This window comes from Pteronotus mesoamericanus, unplaced genomic scaffold (assembly GCF_021234165.1).
Source record: "Pteronotus mesoamericanus isolate MK-2021 breed Mesoamerican mustached bat unplaced genomic scaffold, CSHL_Meso_final contig_317, whole genome shotgun sequence".
In the NCBI taxonomy this organism is placed as follows: Eukaryota; Metazoa; Chordata; class Mammalia; order Chiroptera; family Mormoopidae; genus Pteronotus; species Pteronotus mesoamericanus.
In genome coordinates this window covers 4529185-4553713 of record NW_026555133.1, presented here as the reverse complement: position 1 = coordinate 4553713, position 24529 = coordinate 4529185, and the positions used below count along the sequence as shown (strand labels likewise).

Genomic DNA, 24529 nt, shown 5'->3' with positions numbered 1-24529 from the left:
CTCCCCATCAGCATAGTTTTCTGTGTACCTATATTTTTCTGTTTTACTGTTTTGTTTATTCTACCATAATTCCTTACATTTTTTCCTCCCCAAAGCTTGTGCCCACTAGGTAGAGTGTCAAGTCCATTCTTTCCATCAGGAGACCCCACTTTCAGAGCCTTTCTTCTCCACTGGACTGTTGCTTTTGAACTCAAAAAAGGGTGCAGGGAGTACAAAAATGCAGGGAGAAAGTCTTTATTCTACTCTCACAATCGGCTGATAGTTTGCCTGGGTATAAAATGAGGCTGAAAATAATTTTCTTTCAGAATTTCGAAGGTATTATTACATCATTGCCTGCTAGGTTCTATAGTTACTGTTGGAAAGTCTAATAATAGGATGATTTATATTCCTTTACATATGGTGTATATTTATATTTTCTCTCTGGAGTTATTGAGGATTTTTCATTTACCCAGGTGTTCTGAAATTTCCTGACAATATTTTGGATGCATCTTTTGTCATTCATGTGCTGGGTACTTGGTGGACCCAGACTGTGGTCCCTCAGTTCTGAGAAATGTTTTTGTACTGATTCTCTGTTCATTTGCTCCCATTATGGTGAAGCAACAACCGTTTTATTGGTTGCCTTGGCAATGGATGGCTCATCTCTGCTTTATAATGCTTGAGACCTCGGGGCTCCGATGTCCAGAGATGGCTGAGATGCTCAGCTGGGGCTGTGTGTCTGGGGCGTTGGCCCTGGCGTGCTTCTTTTCTTTATGACCTCTGCTGAAATGTCCAAGATGATTTCTTCACCTGCATGGACTGGAGTGTCTGAAATATCTGGGAGTTAGCTGGGTGTCCTTCCATGCAGCCTGGCCACATTGTGGCTGTAGCTTGACAATCTCGGGATAGTCAGTTCTTACATGCTGCTTGCTTTTCCTAGAGCAAATGTTCCTAGAGATTGAGGTAGAAGCTTTAAGGGTTTCCAGTGACTCAGCCTTAGAAGTTAAGTAATGTTACTATGTCTCATTCTGTTGGTCAGAACTGAGTCACAGGGCCAGCCCAGATTCAAGGCAAGGCGGGTCCCAGGGTATCCATACCAAGAGATATGCTTATTGGGAAGACAACTTGGAGGCTAGCCACTACAACCCTTCTTCCTTCTCTGTTGCTTCTTTCCAGAACCTTTATTCGTCAGATATTGGATTCTCTGATGTTTTTATCTTTTCTCTTTCATTTTCCATATTTTTGTTTGTTGTTCTTCTTTTTGGGAGACGTCCTCAACTTAGTCTTCCAATCATGTTTCTGTTTCCTAAGATCTGTCTCTTTCCTGATCATTCCATTTTTATAGCACTCTCTCTTTCTGTGTCATGGGTACAAAAAATCTTCTCTCTCTGAGGATATCAATTCGTAGTATTTGTTGAAGTTTCCATCGGTTTCTTGCATTGTCTGTTTACTTCAGGTCCCTCTTGATGTCTGGCCACCCTTGGCTGTCTCTCTGTTCCCAAGAATAAGGCACTAGGAACGGGTTGGGGGCTCAGTGTGCTTGGGCTGGCATGCTCCCTGGGGCTTCCATGCAGGGGGATGAGAGGGAAGCAAGCTGCCCTTTCCATTGGAGGAATCCGGGTTGTTGTCTTTTCTGAGGGATTGTTCAGTTTCTCATGGTGGTGAGCGTTGGAAAGGTCATCTGGCTGGTGAGGAAGCGATGGGTTGGGGGGGTGGTCCCACTGTCTCAAGTATCACGCGTTCCCCCAGGTCATGCATCCCTGTCCATCTCCCAGGTGCCTCTGATGTCCTGTTGGCTGAATTTTTCTATCCATTACATTTGCTTTTGTCAGTTCACACTTTCTTCCTATTTAAAAAAAAAAAAACTTTTTTAAAGGGGTTCAGGGAAGCGAAATAAATACATGTGGTCAGTCTGATATGTTCATCATGGAAGTCTCAGCAGGCTTGAGACTCTATTTCTATCTCTTTCTATCCCTATCCATATGCATATCCATATTCATGTCTCTCTCTCCTAGACAAAGTGAGGGGGAACTACTTTACATTATTTTTTATTGTGCTATACATCATACATCCAGATCATAAAATTAGCACCCACATACTTGCCATCCTGGTCAAGAAATACTAACAGAGTGGGAAGATGATGCTATTCTGTGCTTTTGTGTCTCCGTGGTTTTGTGACTTCGATTCCGAAGCTGTCTGAGGCCGTGACCTTGTGAGCTGGCCATCTTTGCTCTGACCGTGATTGTAGCTCCCTCAACTGAGGCCAGGCAGTGCCAAGGAAGACCACTGACCCCAAGAGGGAGCCTGCTTATGCAGCAGTTGCCAAGGGACACAGTGCGTTAAGGGCTGGACGAGGCGTGCACAGTAGGTTGGCGATTTCCTCAGTGCTGGGGAAACGGAGCCTCGTGTATGATGGGGTGGCTCGCCTGCCACCCGCTCCTTGGTGCTCGTCCTTCCCTCGAGTCTCCTGTCCTGTCCCCGCTGAGCACTCCTGTTCCTCTCTGCCTTTCGGCCCTACCTGTTCTGCCTGGGGCCTCTCCTCCCATGGCCTCAGCCTCCACCTTTGTGCTCCTTACACCTGTCTCTCTGTTTAGGTTTCAGGCCTTTCCGGCTCCCGGGGGCCTTGCAGTGTGTCCAGGATAAAGGAGTTGCCATCTACCTCTGCAGACCCACTTTCTTAGTCTGTATCACGGTGAAGGCTCGATCATTCAATTTTCTGAAAGCTTTTCACGTGTTTAGTGCTCTCCCTCCTTTACCCTCAGTCACCAAGTGCTCTTCATTTTGCCTCTGAGATGCCGTATGGATCTGACCCTCTTGTTTCTTTGCTGTGGCCATAAGCACGGGGAGCCCTCCCGTTCTTTCCTCCCTCCACCTCCTGCCCTCCCAGTCCCTCTGTCCTCCTCTCTGCTACAAAGTCCCGTAGGTCACCATGCCCTGCCTTCGAAACCCGCTGTTCCCCTTAGCCAACAAGATAGGGTTCAGATTGCTTAGTGCCTGTTTCCCAAATTTCAGCTGTCCCCACACCACCTTCCCTGTGTCTGTCACGTCTGTGTGCCACCTCTGTTAATTACTTAATAGTTTCCCTTAACTGGCTGAGTTTTTGAAACTTGTATAAACTCTGTTTAGAAGGCAATGTCACTCCCATAAAAGGAAAATCAGAGTGGCCTTGTCACAAACGGAAGGCCACTGTAAAAGATCAGTAGGTGACTGTTACAGTCAAGCCCCCTCCAGATCACCCCAGCTGCCAGTGGGAAGCACGCGCCCTGCTCTGGGGGCGTGGGGTGTGGACGCTGCTCTCAGGCCCCGTCCTTCCCCGTGGGCCGTGCGTACAGTGGTCGACATCAGGGACCGTGGAGCCAGACTTGCCTGGGTCCAGGCTTTGCTCTGCTCTTTTCCAGCTGTGGGAACTGGGCAAGTAACTTAATTCTCTGAGCCTCAGTTTTCCCATCTGTGAAGTAGGGTTATTGATACTTGCTGCAAAGGGTTATGGTGAGTATTAAATGAGATAGGACATGGGGATCGCGTCAAACAGGACCTAGGACATGCTAAGCCCTGAGGATTGTCGGTTCGTTTTCACTTCTCCTTTCTGCTAGACAGTCCCAGATGGTCCCCGCAGGGCTCTTTGCTGGCCCCCCTCCTACTCCCAGGCCTCTGCTGCTGTGCTTTCCCTTTCCCTGCAGGTCTAGCTCAGCTGTCACCTCCTCTGTCTACCTTAGCAGGTCTCCCAAAGTGACCTGGCCTCCCTTCCCCGTGTTCTCACAACACTCTATTCTATACCTGTTTTAACCCCTAACCCACAATTAACGCTTAGGAGATGGGTTTTTCACACACAGAGGTGCTGTGCCTTCAGGGTGGCTTTTGAATTTTCACGTCCCCTGCCTGGGTTGTCTTCTCAGATTCTGGTAACTAACAGAGGGCTCCCTGCCCACACTGGGGCACACGGCCCACCTTGGTCTCCAGGAACTCAGGCTGAGAGGACACGTGAAGACACATGGTGAGGACACGTGGTACTCAGTGCCCTCTCTTCACACCCTGCTGTGGCACTCAGGCCAGGCGGAGCTGGCTTTGTCGTTGTGTCGGGGAAGAGCCATGAGATGGGAGCTGGACATCTCAGGGCTCGAGGACCAGCCCTGGAATTTCCTGCCTTTGCGGCCCTCAGGCCCACACTGAGCGCCTCAGAGTCTCCGCCTCCTCATGGGTGAACCGTACAGCATCAGTCAGTTCTAAACGCTGTCTTTTCAGAAAAGCCTCATTTTCTTAGGAGTGTGGAGATTTGCCTGTCTGTGGCTGTAGGTTGGTCCACCAGCTCTGAGACAGGAGGCGGGGGCTTAGTCACCCCCAGCGCCAGGCCAGGGCTGGGTCTCCGGGCTTGGTCGCCCTGCTGTGTCCTGGCTCCCCTTGGCACCTGCCCTTCCTCCTGCCCCTGGCCCAGCTTCGGGATTTGGGGTCTTCCAAGGAAGGGCTGTCGTCCAAACCCATGACACCCAGGGAGAAGCCAGCATGTCCTCTGAAGCTACTGGCACGAGCCTCGCCCCGGCCTCCCTTGGTCCCTTGTACAGCCGTGTGTCGATGCCCAGGCTGGGGCCTGTGGCTGTCACACCTGGCACATCTCCTGTGCAGCCCTGGCCTCTGCCGTCAGTCCGCTCCTTCCAGGGCACCCGTAGACCCCTTGGGCCTTTTGCCCCTTCTCTCCCTTCACAAGGGGCCCTGGCACTTGTGCCCTGTTTATAAACCAGCTATGGTCTCTAATGTGTCACCTGCTCACTTCTGCACACTCACGCCCAGGCGACTTGGGAACTGCGCCTCTTCTCTGGATTTGCCTGCTGTGTTTTCAAGGTTCATCCATGTTGGAGCTTGTATCACTTCTTCATTCCTTTTTATGGCTGCACAATATTCCATCATGTGGACAGACCACATTTTGTCTATCCATTCATTGGTTGATGGCACTTGGGTTATTCCTACCCTTTGGCTATTGTGAGTAGTGCTTTTCATTCCTTTTGGTTTGGCTTTCCTGAGATCGTTGCGGTGGCCGGCTGTCTATATTCCTACAGCTTGGCCGTTCGGAGAGCAAGAGAAGGCAGAGCTGAGCGTGGTGGTCGGCGGGAGACTGGTGTGGTGGGAGGTGCGGGTGCAGCCCAGGGCGGCTTGAAGGTTGGACAGGAGGCTCTGCCAGAGCGAAGGGCTTACGCGTGATCCCAGAGCTGACTGGTGATAGGAGGGTGTTTCCCTGGTGATTATTAACTGACCGTTCTGATCCTGAGAGTAGATCCCTGGGGCTAGGCTTGGTGCTTAGTTGAAATGCCATAAATGTTTTCAAAGACTTTTAAATATTCCTCGACCCTTGGTTCTCTCTGTCTGGAGACCAGGCCACCATTTTATGAGTTACGAAAATAATAAAGATGATAATAATAATGATAGCAATGGTCTCCGTTTGTATAGGGCTTTGTTTTATTTCACAGCCATAACTTTTAATTCCTTAGAACATTATCCCCCCCATCTCTGCAGAATGAAGGAGCCGGAACACAGAGAGGTGAGGGGACTTAACCAAGTTTACACAGTGGGGTGGCGAGTAGAGCCAAGCTGGAACCCAGGAACCTCTTGACTCAGCGTAGGGCATTTTCGTGGGAATGTGCGATGATCTCAGACAGTCTGAGGCAGAGCCGGAGGAGGCCGGCGACGAGGCCCCGGATGCCTGCAGCTGGAAGTGGGGTCCTCCGCCCTGGGGCCTGTTGTCCAGTTCCCTACAAACAGCCCCATGTGGGTGAATGGCTCCCTTGTTTTTTCAGCTTCCACTCCAGGCTCTTTGATCATTTCCTCCTGAGATTTGTGTTAGGCCAAAGCTGGCTAGAACCTCATTTGGCTAAAGCCAATTAGGGTCTCTTCTGGCCTCCCTGAGCTCTCCCAGCCATCCCAGGATCCCCAGGCTCTGGGGCAAGACTCCCAGAGCAGAGGCCCTCAGTACCACGTGGCTCTGAGGAGACGCTGAGTAGGCAGCGCCTCTGGGACCCCCAGAGGCAGGAGGAGGGCTCCTGGCCCGTCCGCTCACGCCCGCTCCTACGGCCCTTCTCCTAGCTGAGTGACGGACTTTCTGCCCCCCCCCCCCCCCCAGCCCCCCGTCTTCCTCTCCCCTCCTCTGCTGCCGTCACCACCGCCGCCTCTAGTGCGTCCCCGTGTGAGCCTGGACGTCTCCATCCGTAGAGCTGGGTGTGGGCCTTTGGCTGGCTTAGCTGAAGGGGCAGCTTTCAATCTCATTGCGTTGTCACACGTCAGGATCTCTCTGGGTTATCAGAAACACGTTACAAAGAACTGTGAGGGTCCCGCGTCTGCTACTAACTTACCTTTTGCTTATAATAAATTAGGACAGAGTCAAGGTTACCCCTTGGCAGAACCGTGTCACTCTTACCTGCTCACGTGTGGCATGTTGGCTGAGAAAAGGCTGGAATTGCTTTGAGTGCTGTAGTTCTTACTCTGTCTTGTCTTAGCACCAGCCAGTGGCCGGTCCTCGCTGTCCTTGGGAGCATGGCTCACACTCAAATGTCATTGGTTGTGAGGGCTGGGACAGGGCAGGGTGGGCCCCCGCTGACCACGCAGGATGGCGAGGCGGAAGCAGGGGCTCCATCCTCCTTGTTTTGGCCCTCCAGTGACAGTGCCGAGGCTGGAACTTGGGACTTGGGTGGTGCTTTTGTTTCCTAGGGCTGCCGTAACCGGGCTCCACGAACGTAACCAAGTATCACAGACAGGGCGGCTTGAAAGGACAGACACTTATTTTCTTAGTTCTGGAGGCCAGAAGTCCAAAATCAAGATGTCAGTAGGGCCAGGCTCCTTCTGAAAGCTCCAGGGAAGAATCCTTTCTTGTCTTTTGAGCTTCTGTAGCTGGCTCCGTGGTCATGTGGCACTCTCTCTGCGTGTCTGTGTCTTCACATGGCTGCCTTCTCCTCTTATAAGGAAACCAGTCATGTTGAATTAAGAGGCCAAGCTAATGGCTTCATCTTAACTTGATTCCATCCGCAAAGACCTTATTACCAATAAGGCCACATTCGCGGGTACTGGAGGTCAGGACTTCAGCATATCTCTGGGTGGTGGGGGGTGGGGTGGACACAACGCAACTCACAATGGGAAGTTAGCTCTTAAATACCCGTCTTTGGCTCCTAGAGGGAGGGGCGGAGTCCACAGGAGGGTGGTTCAGCGTGGCTCATTCCCCGCCACAGGTGCCACTCCAAGCCACCTCTCTACCAACTTAGACTAGATTCCGATTTGCAGCCAGGGCCGGCGTGAAGCCTGAGTTCTGGTCTTTCGGAGGGTCGCAGCTGTGCCTGTGCCCACCCTGGCATCCCCTCTGGAGTCTTGGATAGGACCCTGGAGCTAGCATGAGGCTGGGGGCTCTCTCCTGCTCCAGCACCTTCCAGGCTCCAGGCTTCACGAGGGAAATCCTCTGGGCAGGAGACGCCCTGTGCTCCCGCCTGCCAGTCCCGCCGCTCCCTGGAGACTGGTCGTGTGAAGTTATTGCAGCGTCGGGAAGTCAGGCCCGCTCAGGGGAGAGGGGCTCAGCCCAGAGAGAGCTGGGTATGGTGGCCCTTTGTTTGGGATGCAGGGACCTTGGATAAGAATCACGTCTGCTCTGGTTTCATGGGAGTGAACATCCTGCGCCTTAGGGGGAGAACCAGACAGTGTGCGCGCCTCTCTTGACCACTGATAATAAAAACCTGCTGGTATTGCCCTCCCCTAGGGTTTGTGTTATTGGAGACCAAGGGCAGCTATTGGTCAAGTCTGCCCGCAAGCCATCTCCAGGGGAGTGGGCCAGAGGTCCTTAGCTCACCCCCAGCAATCCTCGGGGCTCTGGTTGGGGGGCTTGCCTCCCTGCGCCTCCTGCCTGTGTTTTCTTACCAGACTCCCAGCCCTCCAGGGGAGCTGCCTTTGTCTGTCTCAGGGGACCCGAGGGTGGCGCTCCCCATCCTCGGTCACTCTCCCTTCCTTCCCTTTTCCCCCCACCGTGGCTCGCAGGGGTGCAGGCCCATAGAAGAGGAGCAATGGCTGCTTGTGGGACGGCGGTCAGAGTGGCAGGACCCAGCTCTGCCAGGTCCGCAGGCAGGTGAGGGCCAGAGCAGCCGGGCTGGACCCCGCGGGGGAAGGGAGGCTGGTGGCTCTGGCTGAGAGCTGGAGGAAGCCACACTCGTTTGTGTGCACGTGAGCACGTGTGCACGCGTGCCAAGTCTCAGCCCTGCTGGTTCTTGAGCTAGTTACAGTTTGGATCAGGGGGAGGAGACCCCCTCTCCAGCCATCAGAGTGAGGCCAAGGCACAGGAAAAAAGGAGGAGGAAGGCAGAAGGGGAAGCAGAGAGGGGGAATGGGCAGGGTTGAGGTTAATGGGGTCACGTGGATCCTCTCCAGGCCAGATGTTCGTGTAGCCTCCTTAGTGTGTGTCGTAGAGGACAGGCCGCAGGGTGGGCAGGTGTCAGGGTGGACAGGGCCCTATGGCACCTGGCCTGGTTTCTTAGACTGGGCTTGTCGGGCTGAGCAGCGCCCGGGTCGGGTGGTGGCCAGGCCCCAGGGCAAGGGCTCGCTCTGGAAAGGCGAGGGGGGGGGGCGGGGGGGGAGGGGCTGGGCCCTGCAGGGAGTGGGCTTCTCTCGTGAACGAGGTTGGGGCTGGGGCTGCTGCTCCCCTTGGCCGTATGTGGGCTGGAAAGGAGTGCAGAAGCGTTCTCTCAAGTTGGCAGAAGAGACGCTTTGGTCACTTAAGTGGGACCAGGTGTTGGGCTGACTCAGCTGCTTCAGGCTGAGGCTCTGGAAAAGGAAACGGTTACAAAGTTGGGGCTTGGATGGCTCATCCTTGTCCTCTCAGGCTCTAACTGCTGTTATTCTTGCCTTCCTTCCTGTCCCAGGAGATAACTAGGGCATGTCCAGGACACCAGAGTCCCTCGTCTGTCTGGGGACTCCCCCAGGTTCTTCCCAGCTGGCCCTGTTGCGTAACCGTTGTTCTGAAGCCTTATCCTACTGCAAACATTCTGCCTGGTGATCAGACGGCAAACTAGCGCTCCCTGGTCACCAGCGAGGGCCAGATGGAAAGTGGGGAGTGTGAGAGCAGCGAACTTGTCGCAGTCATGTTGTCATGGTGACACAACTCTGTTTAGCTGTCTCTCCATGGTCCTAGCCCACATGGACTAAAATAAGTCTTACCTGCAGCTTGTACCCCCGGCAGCCTGTCCCCCCAGGGTCAGCTGTCTGGCCGGGGCGGGGGTGTGTGATTGTGAAGGGCAAGGGGCCCCAAGGAGGATGAATGGGAAATGTTTACCCCTTTCCCCTTCTTTTCCCACCCCGGCCCCAGCCTGGTTCTCTTTAGCTCTGTGGTTCTCACACTTCAGCCTGCGTCAGAACCGCCTGGAGAGACTGTCAAAGCACAGGTTCCCGGGCCCAGTCGCCGGAGAGCCTGGTGTGCACCTGAGAATTTGCATTTCTCGCAGGGCCCAGGTGATGATGATGCTTCTGGAGCGGGGGCTGCACTTGATGTAGCCCTGCTTTAGATTTTCCTACCTCCCAGCAAAGAAATGCACCCCACTCTAGTTTCACGCAGCGTGTGTTCGACTGTGTCCCCAAGTCCTGCCGCTTTAGAGGAGAGAGGGGACGGTACAGGCGGGCCCTTACTCACCTCTTCTGTGTTCTGTGGCCTCCTTACAGGAAGCAGGAGCTGGCCAACAGCTCAGATGTGACTCTCCCAGACCGGTCGCTGTCCCCTCCTCTCACTGCGCCTCCCACCATGAAGGTAAGAGGCTTAGAGTTGGTAAGTGGCAGCGGCGGGGTGGGGGGGGGGCGGGGAATCTCAAGGCTTTGCTTTGTTCTGGCAGCCCCAGCGGGGCTGTCCCAGTGGGGGCCACGGAGGCCCGGGCCCCTCCGGAACAGTGTTCACATGAGCTCAGCAGCGCAGGAGGAGCCTGTGACTGTGAGACGCAGGGGTGTTAGGGCGCCGTGAGGACACAGGCCGGGGCGGAGCGGGCTCAGCGCGGTGCTTGGTAATTAGTGAGAGGCCTTGTGGAACCGTGGGGCTCCGGAGCAGGGGGCCCAGGCAGGAGTGAGTGGGGCAGGGTTAGAATGCAGCCCCAGACGAGTGCCTTAAGGGGCTCCTGTCCAGAAGGGCTGCCAGGGCCTGGGGGCGGGGAAGGAGGGGCTCTGTGGGCTGGGACCTTCCTGGCTCTTGAATGGAACTTGCCTGCTGGTCTCCCTGCCTCTGACTGGCTTTCTTCCCTGGGCCCTGCCACCCCAGTCCCTGTGGGACAGTTGCCTTAGAGGTCCTGGGGAGCCAGTACTTCTTTTCCAATTTACACTTTATTCACAAGTCTCTTCCCTAGGAGACCACATCCTAGGACCCCAGGCCTGGGCCCCTCTCATTCCTGCAAAGGAGCCGAGGGGGCAGCACCCCCCTCCCAGTGTGCCCTTTCCCCTTTACCCTTCAGTCCCCCCTATGGGGATGGCCACACACACCTGATGTGGCCCTCAGGCAGTGTGCCAGGTGAGGGCTAGCTTTGAAGAAGTCATCTGCCTCCTGAGTCCTCTGAGGGGACTTTGAGGCCAGTCTCCATCTCTGTCCTGGAGCTCTGCTGTGAGGTGACTCACAGGCAGATAATTAGGGCTCTTCTCTTTTGCTCTCTGTTGCACCCCCTCTTCCCTGGCCTAATCTGTTGCAAAGTGATACCCCCAAGGGAAGCAAATAAAACCATCTTTCCGTGATCACCCCATACTGAATGCCCCCCAAGCACAGAGCTGTGTGGTCTGCGCTGAGGGGTAACATCACTGAGTGGCAGCCAGCCCGCGTTGGAATAGGATTCAGGAGCGGGTGGGGAATAGGCTGACCGAAGACAGCTCTGCTCTCCTCCTGGTAGGGTGCCCGGGGCACGGAAAGCTAGACTGCCTTCGTCAGCCTGGTCGCAATGCTGGCACCTGAGCCAGGTGATGTGGTGGCTTGTTTCCATGGGGTAGTCCTGAGAATCCCGAGACAGGAAACTCACGCCATTGTGAGTTTTCGCACGTTGGTCTCTGTGCTCATGGGTGGCAGGGTTTTGCAGGGAAGACTCTGAAAATTTCCTGGGGAGAGACACTGAGTTCTCTTGGAAGTTGTTAATTACTCACATACTTATTTAATTCACTCAACACCCAATATTTATTTGAATGTTGTATTAGTCAAGACTTTTGATTTCAAGTGACAGAAACATAGTTCACTTTGGCTTAAGCATAAAAGGGACTTTATTGACTTTGTAATGGCAAGAACAGACTCCAGGCATGGCCGCATCCATGAAATCTGTCCCTTTCCACCTCTCTTCTGTATTGGTTTCATTCCTTGTCAAACTCTGTCTCTGATGACAGGAATGTGACAGTTGCTCCTACTTGCTAAGTAACTCCAGCGAAGATTCTCTTTTCCCTAGTAATTCGAACACAAGTTCCAGGAGAAGCTCATTGGCCTGTCTTAGGTCACATGTGTATCTCTGAACCAAGCACTGCAACCAGAGAGATGGAAGGCTCCGATTGGCCGGACTTGGGTCTCACGTCCACTGCCTACACTCTAAGAGCCACGAGTGGGAGAGGGGTGGCTCTTCAAAGGAAAACTGAGGTGTTACTGTGAGAAGAGAAAGTGAATGCAGACAGGCAAGACCAACAGCTTTTTACTACAAATGCTGACCATGTGCTGAGTGCTGGGGACTTAACAGTGAGTGAGACATTGAGGTGGTCCATGTTCTAGAGCTTGTAGCCTAGCTTGGGAGATAAGAGTCAAAAAACTAAATTTAAGAACGAGGGATGAGCAGTTAGGTGTGATGACTGTTCCAAAGGAGAAGCCGAGCATAATGGGGGGCAATGTGAAGTCTGTGGATGGAGTGTCGGGTAGGGCCTCTCTGATTTTGAAGCTGAACCCTGAGAGGTGAGTAGGACTTTGTTAGGCAAAGGCATAGTCAGGCCATGAGCCTGCTAACACCGGCCTTATTTGGGAGCGCCTTAGAGATGCGGAAAGGCCCCCACTCCAGGTGGCCGGATCGGAGTCTGCATTTTACCGACATTCCCGTTCGTACGTGCTGTACAGCCCCAGAGGCACTGCTGGTGGCTCCGATGTGCTCTGAGGCAGGACAGAGAGGGTTTCTCCAGCCAGAAGGGCAGGACGGCCAGAGTGTCCACAGTTAGGGACATGGAGTCAGGCCCTTCAAGATTTTGGGCTTTCTCCTAACTAAGGCCATGAAATCATTGAAGATTTCAGCCAGAGGAGTAAAATGATGGGACTTTTGAACAAGCCACCTTGGCTGTTGCGTGGAGAGTGTGTAGAAGGAGCAAAGTGGGGCGGGGCAGACGGGTTGAGAGGGCTCCGCAGGAGTCCGGTGAGGCGCGGAAGGAAGCCTGACTTGGAAGACTCTCTGCATCGTTTGGAAGTGTGGTCTGACCTCAGATTCCCTAGGAGGTAGATTGGTGAGATACGAGGATTTGGGAGAGGTGGGAGGCAAGGTGGCCCCAGGTTTGGAGCAACTGGGCAAATGGTACAGCCCTTCTCTGAGAGGGAGTGACCCAGAGGGAGGGCGAGGGCCTGCCTGCTGCGCCCTGGCCGTGGCAGTGCGGGTTGGGCGGGGGTAGCAGGCGCACCCCTTTAGTATTGATTAGCTTGGGAGTCACAGAAAGTCAGAGATGGATGATCCCTTTCCTTCACGGATAGACTGGGTGGGAGATGACTCGCCTGAGGTCCCACTGGAGGTACTTGGGCTCCCGTTATCGTCAGCAGATTTAGTTAAATTCGAAGACCCAAACTATTTTTGGCGAAGTGCTCGTCTCATCGCACCGTGTGCACGCGCACGCAGGGACAGCCCTTCTCGCCGCTTCCCCCACTGGGGAGGGCCTGCGGGCCTCCTGTGGAGAAGCCTGCCCCCCGCCCCCAGTGCCACGGCCCCCCAATGCGGGGCTTGCTGCAACCGGTCCTCATCCTCCCCCAGCTCTTTGCTGTTTGTGTTTTTCAGGGGGATTTTTTTTTTTCCCCTAATATGAAACTGAGAAAAAGCAACCAAAGCGATACTGAGCAGATGGGCTGAATGAGAGCCCAGTTCCCAGCCAGGACTCGAGCAGAGGATGGTGCCGGGCGGGCTGGGAGAGGGGTTTGGGGCTCTCTCCCTGGGAATGCTGTGGGTTGTTTCCAGGCCCACATGTTTTATGATCTGGGTTTCCTGCCCAAACGGGTCCACAGGCATTTAGGGAGGGCCGGCCCCGTGTGCCCAGCATTGCACTGGGCTCCGTGGGGTCAAACCCAGGCCGCAGTCTTCACCCTTCAAAGAACTTGCTGTCTACAGGGAGCCTTAATGGAGCAGAAGAAACCATATGGCTCAGCATGTGACAAGCTCAAGTGTGTCATGTGGCTACTCAGTGGGATGGAGAGGAGTGAGGACAGCTTCGTGGGGAGGCTGGTGGGGGAGCGGGAAGGGGCCCTAATGGCGAGCAGGGGGGGTTGGGCCAGCCCCCGTGGGACCAACCGTGCACAACAGCTCTCCTGGGCTTCGTGAAGGGAAGTGGCTGGGGCTGACTCTCCTGGTTGTCCTCCAGCTCACAATAAGTGTGCAGAGTGTTTCATTGAAGGTGACAATGCTGGGACTGGATGTGACCTTGATCTGAACCATCACAGTGGCCCTGGAACCCCACTAGGCCAGGGCGGGCCAGGTCAGCCGAGAGGTGACCCTGCTCCGTCTTTTCCACACCGCTTCGTGCGCGTCTGAGGGCGGCCCCTGCTGCAGGCCCTCTCCTTTCCGGGGGGGGGATGAGGAGGCCTGGTGTTCCTCTGCAGGCAAGAGGAGCAGAAAGTCTCATTCCTTCTTTGCTTCCTTGGTCCTTTGCTCTTCACGAGTCACAAATGCCTAGGAAACCTTCAGAGGTGGGTCAGGCAGGGGTGCAAGTGTCCAGATGGTAGGGAAGACCACGGAGGTCAAAGGAGCCTTGTCTCCATTCCCTCTGGGCAGAGCTGGGCTAATCTTCTCCTCCCGCCCTCCCAGGCTCACCAGTTGCGCAGCGGCCAGGCCCTCACCCTGGGGGCGGGCTGGGCTTTCCCTTCCAGCTCATAACACAGCCCCGGGCCCAATGCCATCTCTTCGCTGTGTGGCTGGTTCTTGCCCCGTCTCCTGGCCACTCTGGGAAGGGTTGAGTGAGATGTGTCAGCCCCTCTCAGGTCTACCAACTTAGTATGGACAAGGTGAGGGGGCATTTGTGGGAAGGACGCTGGGAGCCTCCTCGGGCGGGGGCAGGAAGGGCTCCGGGACCCTGGTAAGGAGGTTTGGTTCCCGGTCCCTTGAAGGGGATGGAGAAAGACAAATATTTGCTCCCCGTTAGCACCAGTGCAGGAGGTTTAGCCGGTTCTATTCTTGATGCTCTGTGGGCCCTGGAGAGCCGTCTCTGGTCTCCACATAGACCCTGTTTATGTCACCTGTCCTGGTGCCACCTCCTCAGGACCCACATCCCAGGAGCCCTTTGATTTCACAGAGGCCAGTGGTCAGGGGAGCCCAAGGGCAGTGCAGACGTGAAGCGGGGGGCTTTACCTGGCCTGCATCTGTGGGGCTGCACCTTGGAGGTGTCAGGACCATGGAGATGCCTGCGTGGACCCACCCCTCATGTGCGCACATCTGCACATATGTATAGTGTCCCTGATTTTGCTCATGTTTTAAGGCTCACCAGCTTGCACTTCTTGCAAGTTATTTTAGGTATAACCAGATTTAAAAAAAATTGACATACATTGAAATGCATAAGTCTTAACTGTATACTTTTGTTAAAAGATATCCCCATGCGACTCATCCTCTGTTTTAGCTCAGATATAGGACATTGTTGCCACCCACATGTCACACACACACACACACACACACACGCACACATGCACATGTCTGTGAAGCTCCTTATGTCCTCATAGACAATCCCTTCCACCCACAACCCTCCCAAGCAACCAGTGTTCTGATTTTTTTCACTAAAAATTAGTGTTGCCTGTTCTGGAACTTAATTTAAAAGGAATCATATAGTATGTACACCATGGTGTTCAGCTCAGCCAAATTTCTGTGAGAGTCACCCATGCTGCTGAGTGTGCCAGTAGTGTGTTCTTTTGTATGTATGAATACACCACAGTTTGCTTATTGTCCTATTGAGGAATATTTAGGTTATTTCCAGTTCTGGCTGTAAGGCATAACCAAATACCATGAGCATTCTGGTATAATTTTATTGTTTTGTACATGTATTTTTATTTCTCTTAGGTATTCTCTTAGGTAAATACCTGAGAGAAATGGTTGGGTCAAATGCTAGGCGAATGTTGAATGTTGAACTATCAATATGTGAAACTACCAAGCATTTCGCCAGTTGGTGGTACTATTTTACATTCCTACAGGGCAATGTTGTGAGAGTTCTGACTGCTCTGCATCCTCGCCAACATTTGCCATTGTCAATTTATTTAATTTTAGCCATTTGAGTGGGAGTGTAGGGGTATTTCACACCCCTGTGGTTTTAATTTGCATTTTTCTGATGACTAATGTTGAGCACATCTTCATGTGCTTGTTGATCATTCTTACAGTTCCTTTTTTCCCCCTCATCCTCCTTGAAAATTGGGGTGTTTGTCTTCTTGTCGGCATTCTTCTCATATTCTGGATACAAGTTTATTTCTTTTCTTAACAGTGTCTTTGATGAGCAGAAGTTTTACATTGGATGATGTCTAATTTATGGAGATTTTTCATTTTATGTCCATACCTTTCTGTTTCCTAAGAAATCTTTGCTTATTCCATATCACAAATATTTTCTTCTAGAAGTTTTATAATTTTAGCTAAAGGCCTAAGGTCCATGTCAATTTAATTGAATTGTGTATAGCATGATATAGGGGTCTAGGTCCATTTATTCCCATATGGATATCCAGTTGTTGAAAAGACATTGAGTTGCTTTGGTACTTTAGTCAAAAACCCACTGACTGTATAAGTGTACCCATGTATTTGTATAACTGTCTCTGTAAGCTGTGGTGTTTCTCTAGATGAGGGATGGCAAATAGGTGACACTTGCGCTGTCTCTCCACCCTCCTGCCCCTATGGCAGCTACCTGTAATTGATCACGGCGCTCTTTCCCATGAGTTTGGATGTGGGTCAGAGTCCTGTCCACCAAACACTGCAGGCAGCCAGGGCCAGGCATTTGGAGTTGACATTTGAGATGAATTACTTCTGGCATCTCTGATTGAAATTGTCAGAAGAGGTTGTTTGCTCAAGATCCCACAGCCGGGTGAGTGCAGAGCCACGATTTGGAGTTAGGTCTGTCTGTGCGACTCCCAAGCCTGTGCTGTCTTATTCACTACTCCACACCGCCACTGGAGCACGTTACTTAATCTTCCTGACCTTCAATTTCCTCACCTGTGGAGTAGGGACAATGGCCACCCAGGGGAGTAGGTGCGAGGAGTGAGGTAAGCCATGAAGTAGCTGGCGGAGTGACCACACGTAGTAGGTGCTCAATAAGTGGTTAAGATGATGATGACAGTTATGATGATGGTAATGATAAAGATGATGATGATGTGGATGTGGTTCTTGCCCTTGAGAAACAGTTGGGGCTTTTCCTTAGAGAACTGGGGGCCTCTAGCACGTGAGAGTCCCTTGCCGGCTCCCATGTAACCCTGGGCCCGGGCCTTTGGAGCCAGAGGCCTCATAGAAGAGACTAGAAATTGCTGATGAAGCCCGAGCCCAGCCTAGGCCTCCAGGCCACCTGGGCCTTGTTCCTTCTCTCCTTTGTGCTGGGGAACAAGCCAGCTGGGCTTCCAGAATGCTCCCTCTGGGAACCTGCTTCCCTTCTCCTTTGATTCTCCAATGCACCTCCCTTTCCCCTTGACAGGCCACACGGTCTACCCCCCCCCGACCCGGCCCCCGCCTCGGAGACTAATTCAGTTCCTTTGACCTGGATCCGGATCCCTTTGAGGTTCTGTCTCAAAAAGGTGAAGCGATATTAATGAGTAGTTAAGAGCGCAGCAGTTCCTGGGCCAGTCTGCCTCAGCTTAAGGCTTTACCACTTTCTGGCTGTGTAACTCCTCTCTGCCTCAGTTTCCTTGCTTGTACAACAGAAATATTAGAGAACCTGTGTCATGTGGTTGCAGTGGGACTAATTGAAATGATGTAAGTTTACGGCTTAGAACAGAGGCACGTGGCATGTGTGGCGGAAATGTTAGTCGTTATTATTCCCCCAGAGAACAGCACTGCTGAGAGGGAAAGTTTGGAAGGAAGAAGTACACTGGTTTTTCTGCTGTTAATACAGTTTCTTCCCAGGACTCCTTGATTTCCAGCCCTGCTGGGTCCCCACGGCTGAGGTGCTTCTGCATGTCCAATGCATAAAAACTGAAATTGCCTCGTGTGTGATTGGCCCCACCTGAGCCCTGTGGATTCCACCCAAAACTCTGCCTGAGAGGCCTGGATGACAGCGAGGTGCTGGGGAAAGGCTGAAACAAAGGTCTCGCGCAGCAGCTCAGACGCCCTGGGAGGGGCCGTCAGGGAGAGCGCGCCCTACTGGATCCCTTTCCTACTTCCTGTAGTGAGGCTGCCCGAGCCAATCGGGCCTCGCAGTCCAGGCGGTCACTGAGTGACAGGAAGACCCTGCGAGGCCAGGGTCTTCATAAAGGATTTGGGGGTTAGACTGAGTGGAGACCTGGACAATTCAAGGCTATGGAGGGTCCCAAGGTTGGCCTGAGAATGTATTTAATGATCTGTTTGTCCCCATCAGAAGTTTCCTTCCCTAACTCCTCTTGCCTGCGGCTAATATTAAAACTTCTATATTTCTTGAGAGACACTGATCTTGTGCCCTGATAGGGCACTTGGCGTTCAGGGCATCTCCTCAGGCTGTTTCCCACGCTGCTGTAGCCCTAGTTATGCTACCTGCCTTTGAAGGCCTGACCCGCGACCTCCCCTGACTTAGCCCCTGGCTCCACGACTTCCTGCTTGTTTTGGGTCCTGTTTTTCTTGATGGATTGTGGCGGGTCTGGTGCACAGAGGCCTGGGCCTGGCCCTGGGACTTAGTAACCAACGAGGCAGTTCAGTCACCTACGAACCTCGGTTTATTTATTTGCAGAACTGAGGCCACCCTATAGGGCTGCTTTGGAGATTACTGGAGGAAGCAGGTGGGCAAGGGCTTCAGAAGTACCAGGCACATACAGGTATCATACGGGGTCCGGCACACATAACGCTCCTTTTTTATTACAAAATCTTTTACTATAAAATCATAAGCATGTAATTCTGTAACATAACAATATCACATTCAAGCACACCATATGACATTTTAGGTGAAATGTTCAAAACTATAAATTATTACACCCATATTATTATCCTACCAACCTTACTCAAGCAGGCATTACTTCTACCGGACCCTGTGTATTGGTATGTAATGGATGCTATTGGTCGTTATGCTGCGCCATGAGCCACACGCTTGTGGGGTGGTTTCATTGATTATCCCACTCTTCGGTTCCAGCTGCCTTAGATATTTCCTCACGGAGACCGGCTCAAGGGGAGGTGTCCTGCCAGACTCTACCCCTGCCCTCATGCCTGCGTGGGATTTGCCTGACACTCAAACCCAGTGTATCTGGGGCTTTAGGGGACAGTGGATGGGGGAGTCTGTGTTTGTTTCTGAAGCGATACTGGGCCCCGGTAGGTACCTGCTGCGTGTCCCTCTCCTGCTGGCCTTTGCCCATGGACCCCTGGCAGATTCCCTGCTAAGGGTGGAGATAGAGTTTCAGGCCTTGGGGTGGCTATTTATTTCCTGGGGCTGCTGTAACAAATGACTACAAACTTGGCCGCCTGAGACGACAGAGATTCATCCTCCCACAGTGCTGGAGGCTGGACGTCCAAAGCTGGGCTATCGGCAGGGCCAGGCTCCCTCCAGAGACACTGGAGGAGGAGGCCCTTGCTTGCTTCTCCCAGCTTTTGGTGGCTCCCAGCATTCCTTTGGCTTGGAGACTCCATACTCGGCCTCTGTCTTCACATAGCCTTCTCTTCTCCCCACTGTCTCTGCTCTTGGGGTCCCTTGTAAGGATTTAGGGCCCACCTGGATCCACCGGGATCTCATCTCGAGTCTTAATTAGATCCACAAAGACCCTTTTTCCAAATCAGATCACATTGGAAGGCACCTGGACATGGACATATATTTTTTGGGTGGGGGGACATCATTTAACCCGCTGTATGAGGGGTTGCCCCTTCTCTGGAGCTCCTGGTGGGAGCTTGGTGACGCCCAGAAGCTGTGTTGGCACCTGCTCACCCTTGTGTAGTTGGATGTCATTCAACTGAGATCGCAGGGCTGTGCGTGTGATGGGGCAGGCGCTGCAGGGGGCAGGGCTGGGAGGACCCGGCTCATGCCCTAAGGGGACAGGGCGTGTTCTTCCCATCCTTCCTGGCACGGGGCCTGGCACAGAGGGGCCCGTGGGTGATGCTTCATAAACACTTAGTGGCGGTGCTTCATAAATACTCATACTAGGTGATTTATGAATCCTCATTGATGGGTACAATCTTGAGAATGTGGCATTGAACAAAAAGCCCAGTATTTTTCTTAGAGAATTTTTGGAAGATTTTTTTTTTTTTTTTTTGCAAATAAAGAGCAGCCCCTCACCTGATTTTTAAATAAAATGATACATTGCTTATTATAAAAATTTAAGCAATTGAAAAGTACAGAGAAAGTAAAAAACAAAAAACCCCACAATAATTCTACCAACCAGACATGTTCATCTTTACCATTTGCTAAGCATCCAGACATCTTGGCATCATACACAGAGAGAGGCATAAATCAATGGGATTGCACTGTTTGTGTTCCTTTGTAATAAAAATAAATTCAATATTACTTGCATTTAACCAGTGAAAAAAATACCTGACGGCTCAGAAGGAATTGCTGAAGTTTAGATAAATGTTTCCTCTCTGTAGGAGCTAGTTATTCCTATGAGTCTTCTGAAGATGAGGTGAAAGATTAAACAACAACTTGGACTGTGGAGACATAAATTTTTTTTGTGTTTACTAAAGGTTGTTTCAACTTTATCCTTAGTGGTTGGCTCCCTGTTTTGAAATAGGAGGCCCAGATGGTTTTGGAGGGGAGGCGGCACGGGGTGTGAACTGCTGCTTTGGAGGCCGGGCCCAGGGGCCTCTGCACCTCCAGCCCCAGGAAGGGATGTGCCAGAACCCGCGCTCAGTGAACGGGAAATCAAGCCGAGCTCTGTTGGGGGAGTGAATTGGTTTTGTTAGCAAATGACACGGGCTGAGCTGCTTTGATTTGGCAGCAGGACCGAGAAGTATCTGAAATGTCAGATGTGAATATGATGGCTGGTTGGCTCTCAGTGGGAAGCCAGAAGCGAGGGGTAGATGAGGCCAGGAGAGTGGAGAAGGGAAAGAATAGAAGGAGGGAGCGGGGAAGAAGGAAGGAGAGGGGTTGAGAGAGGTGAGGTGGAGGAGCTGAGTGTGCCTCATTGAGGGTCACTAGCTGGTAGGCCTGGGTCCAAACTGTCCCCAGATGCACTTTGTTTGACCAACGTGATATTCAGAAATTCATTTCAATATTGTGGGGAGGGGTGTGTTCTCTCCAACTCCTACTTTGCCTTAGATCCTTCCTGACTCCTGAAGGTGTCTGGGTTTAGGACCTTTGCCCGATGCCTTGCTGCTGTTCCCAGAGCTCTCCCTTCCCAGGGGCTGGCTGTGGCGGGTGGCTCGAGCTCAGCGGAGACCAGAATTACATCTTGCCCCAGAGATGCACTGAGGGTCAGGGTGATGCTGAGACTCCCGCTGGATTCCCTCATGGTTCCTTGGCCTCACCCTTCCGTGGACATGCAGATGGGGTTCAGGACAACATTTGAGTGTCCCTTTGCGGTGCTTGTTCCCTGGTTAGGAGGGCTGGGCTGTGGGAGACAGGAGGCAGGATCTGTGGCTTATTTATTTCCATCTCCGTGTGCCTGGTGACCCTTTATTGAACCAGGAAGGTATGATCTCTACTCTTGGAGGGTGGGATGGCTGCTCTGCGAGCGAGTCCAAGATGGGACGCAGCCTCCACGGAGTGCTGCAGCGGTCCCTGCGCGGGCGTGGAGGCGGGGCTGCCCGGGGAGCCGCAGGAAGACAGGAAACCCATGCAGGATGCTCTTCTGCCTCTTCCCCAGGAGGAGAGGGCTCTTGGGGTCTGGGTGCCCTAAGGTTCATCCCTTCAATCCCAGGATTGGGAATGGGGAAGCAGGAAGCAGGTCAGGAACCGTGGTCAGATTTGAGGAGCAGGAAGGCGGGTCTCAAAAGCCTGGGAGGGTCCAGTAAGTGTCAGGGCTGGGCCCTGCCACCCAGACAGCAGGGCGGGCTGGGGATCCAGGGCCTGGGGGCACCTAGTGCTGGCGGCTGAGGTGGGAACTAGGAAGCCAGGCCTCCCAGGGCATCAGCCCAGCCGGGGTCGTCATGGACAGGCAGTGCCCCGAGTCCCGTGGGCCCGGTGTGGCCCTTTACCCCCTGGGGCAGCCGCCTTTCCCCTTGCTGTGTGCGTCCTGGGCCGGTGCAGGTAAGGAGTCCACAGCTGGTTTCTTGAAGATGAGTCAAAAGCTGTAAGGCAGTTACCCAAATGCCAAAATAAAGGGCACCCCAGACGATGAGTATGCGCCCCAGGGTGCTTCAGTTCTGAGGAACAGCGAAAGGTTGCCGGTCAGAGGCATGGAGCTGAGGTGTGGAGGGTCCTTCCGCCCACGAAGTCTTGCTGGACACGTACCTGTCAGGAGGCCTGCCTTCGTTCCTTGTGTCTGCCGAAACAGATGACCACAAACCTAGCGGCTTAAGACAATGGAGACTTATCTTAACGGTTCTGGAGGTCAGAACCCTGAAATGGGCCTCTCAGGGAGAAACCATTTCCGGGCCTTTCCCAGCTTCTGGGGCCGCCTGCCTTCCTTGGCCCTTGGCCCCATTCCTTGTCCTCAACGGCAGGAACCTCTGAGCCAGGCCCTCGCTCTGCCGCCTCTCTGGCTCTCTCTCTTCTGCTTCCCATGATAAGGGCTCCTGTGATTACGTAGCCCACCTGGGTAATCCAGCCCCTCCTCTCACCTCAGGATCAGCTCATCGGCAACCTTAACTCTCCTTTGCTGCCAAAAAGCCTCACATATTCACAGGTTCTGAGGGTTCGGATAAGAGCATCTTGGAGGGGGGCATTCTTCAGCCCGTGACAAGGTCAAGCTACCTTCATGGTTCAGTGGGCGAGGCTGGGCTTTGTTAGACCCGGATTCCTCATCTGTTAAATGGGGGATTTTTTTAAACCCACTTCCTGTGGAAACCCACAGTAGGCCGTTTCTTCTGTGGGACCCCGTGATTCTGTCACTGACTCTGTCGGCCTTATTTTATTCCCTTGTGAGCCTGTGACCAACCATTGGTTTCCAAAGGTGCCCCCTGGACCATAGGGTTTAAAGGGTAGGCGTGTGGCATGTTTTCTGCAGAGAAAAGAAGGCCACTCAACACCCATGCTGTCAATCTAGAGCTGAGATTTGGCCTTGGTTTTGTCAGCTTTTGTCAGCAGCTTGCTGATCCCCTTTCTAGGTGGAAAGATAACCCCTCATGGAGGAAAAAAAAAAAGGACATACACGAGCTTTGCCCAGCCCTGCTTTGAAGTTGTCCAGTCTCTTCTTGAAAGGATTGGCCATTGACCGCCTCCGGTCACACGTTTTCATCTTCTTCCCGTCTAACCTGAATCTTTCTTGCTGCAATTTCAGCCTCCTGGCTCCCAGTTCGGCTGGCAGGGAAACAGCAAAGCTGCCCACCAGTTCAATCGTGACACCTAATCCCAGTGATCCGCTCCTGTCCCTTTCTAACAGTGCCACTACTTCTGTCCCCAGGACCGCCTTCTGCCTCTTCCCGATAGGGTGCACTGTCTGTCGTGTGGGCCCAGGGTCTTTGAGGGGTGTGGGTGGGAAGGCCCGTGGGAAGGGAGGGAGGCACCTCATTGTGCTGAGATAACCCTCTCCAGGTGACCTGCCTGGCACAGAAAGTCCCCTCCTTGTCCCTCAGGTCAGATAGCGTTGCCTGGTTGCGAGGCGGCCGGCGGGGCTCTGGCAGGGAAAGTAAACAGGCACACATGTTTACAATTCAGCATTACTGGGTAGGCAAACACCCGCAGGGCCCACCAGCCCACCGGTGATCTGCACTTCTCCCCGCTCCAGGAGCGTGGGGGCCCCGCACCAAGACCCAGATGGCCTCTTCTGGGAGTTGACTCTCAGCTGTTGTGAGGGACAGGGAGGCAGTGGGTGAATTAGAGCTTCAGCCCCCATGGGGACTGTCGCCATGGTCACCTGGGCAAGACTTCTGAGACACCCTGGGGCTGGCCTGCACTCCTCAGCTGGCGGAGCTTCGGGGGCACCGGGCTCTGGTGCAGCTCGTCCCAATTTGCCCCGACTGCAGAGAGGTTGCTGGGGAAGGTGTGCGCTGCGCCCGGCACCCGGCACAGGGATGAGTGGGGGCTGAAATTGGTGACCCGCTGGCCAACGGAGTGTCCCGCGAGGGACTGCATCTGACCAGAGGAAGGGACACCTTTTCCCAGTTGTTCTACTGGAGGGGTGTACTTTTCAGATTCATAGAAAGGCATTTTGTAGGCTAGCCTTGGTTCTGCTAAAGGGACACTCATTAAGTTGGTTGAGCCCCAAAAACGCCATGCGGGATGCTGAGTGTCGTGTGGCTTGTCCCCAGACAGTCTCATTGTGTCCTGAGGGGGAGCAGGGGTCCTAGCAGCTGTATGGGGTGGGAAGTGGGACAGAGCCCTCTTAGCTGAAGGTGCACAAGTGGCCGCCTGGGGTGTCTCCTGGCACTTGGTGGGCTGCCCGTGGCACGGTGTCCCAGTAAGACCGCCCCTGGCAGGGATCATTTGACAGTAATGGGTGGTCCACAACCCGTGAGTTTGACTCTTTTGTGCCCGTGCTTCATGCTCAGGCCTATTCTTCTCCCCGACCCTGCAGCCCGCTCCTTCTTCCCAAAGCTCCTCACTCAAGGCACCGCGGGGACACCCCTGCCCCAGGAAGCCTTCCCTCAGCTCCTCTAGCAAGAGTTTGTATTGCTTGCTCTCCTGCGGGAGAACACCTTCCACGTGGAAGTGCCAGTGAAATCCTTTCATTCACTTTGCCAATGTGCACTGAACGCCTGCCCTGGATTACAGGCGCTTTAGGGCCCGGGGACACAGCAGACTCGATCCCTGCCCTGGGGCGCTCACCTGCCAGTGGGGGAGGTGGGCTGCAGGTATAAGAAAGTCATCAACAGCAGCAGCTTCGGATCCTCACGCAGCCATGCCGTTTGGGTGGCCATCTTTTGAAGGGTGCTGTCTGAGGACAGTAGGGTCTGTGGGAGGGAGGAGAGGCTTTCCCCGGCGCTCCAGGAAGGCCTCAAGGGGAGGGGACTTCTAGGCTGAGCCCTGAAGGCTGGGAGGATGGGCCGTGTGGAGAACTGGGGGTGTGTCTGGATGGTGGAAATGGCAAGTGCACTGGCACCAAGGAAGAGACTACTTTTGAGGAACAGAAAGGAGGCCTGTGTGGCTGGCGTCGCATGAGCAAGGGGAGGTGGCAGAGAGGCCGAGCACGCTGGGTCTGTGGG

The 24529-nt window shown here is 53.5% G+C and overlaps 1 protein-coding gene across 3 annotated transcripts in view; it reads left to right on the top strand.

Moving 5' to 3' along the window:
• RAP1GAP2 (RAP1 GTPase activating protein 2) overlaps window positions 1-24529 on the top strand; it is a 202113-nt gene that overhangs the window by 97513 nt on the left and 80071 nt on the right. For all 3 annotated transcript variants that reach the window (XM_054575887.1, XM_054575886.1, XM_054575888.1), the window contains one exon: window positions 9648-9732. In XM_054575887.1, coding sequence (XP_054431862.1) covers window positions 9648-9732 — 85 coding nt within the window. The remainder of the gene's footprint in view (window positions 1-9647; window positions 9733-24529) is intronic.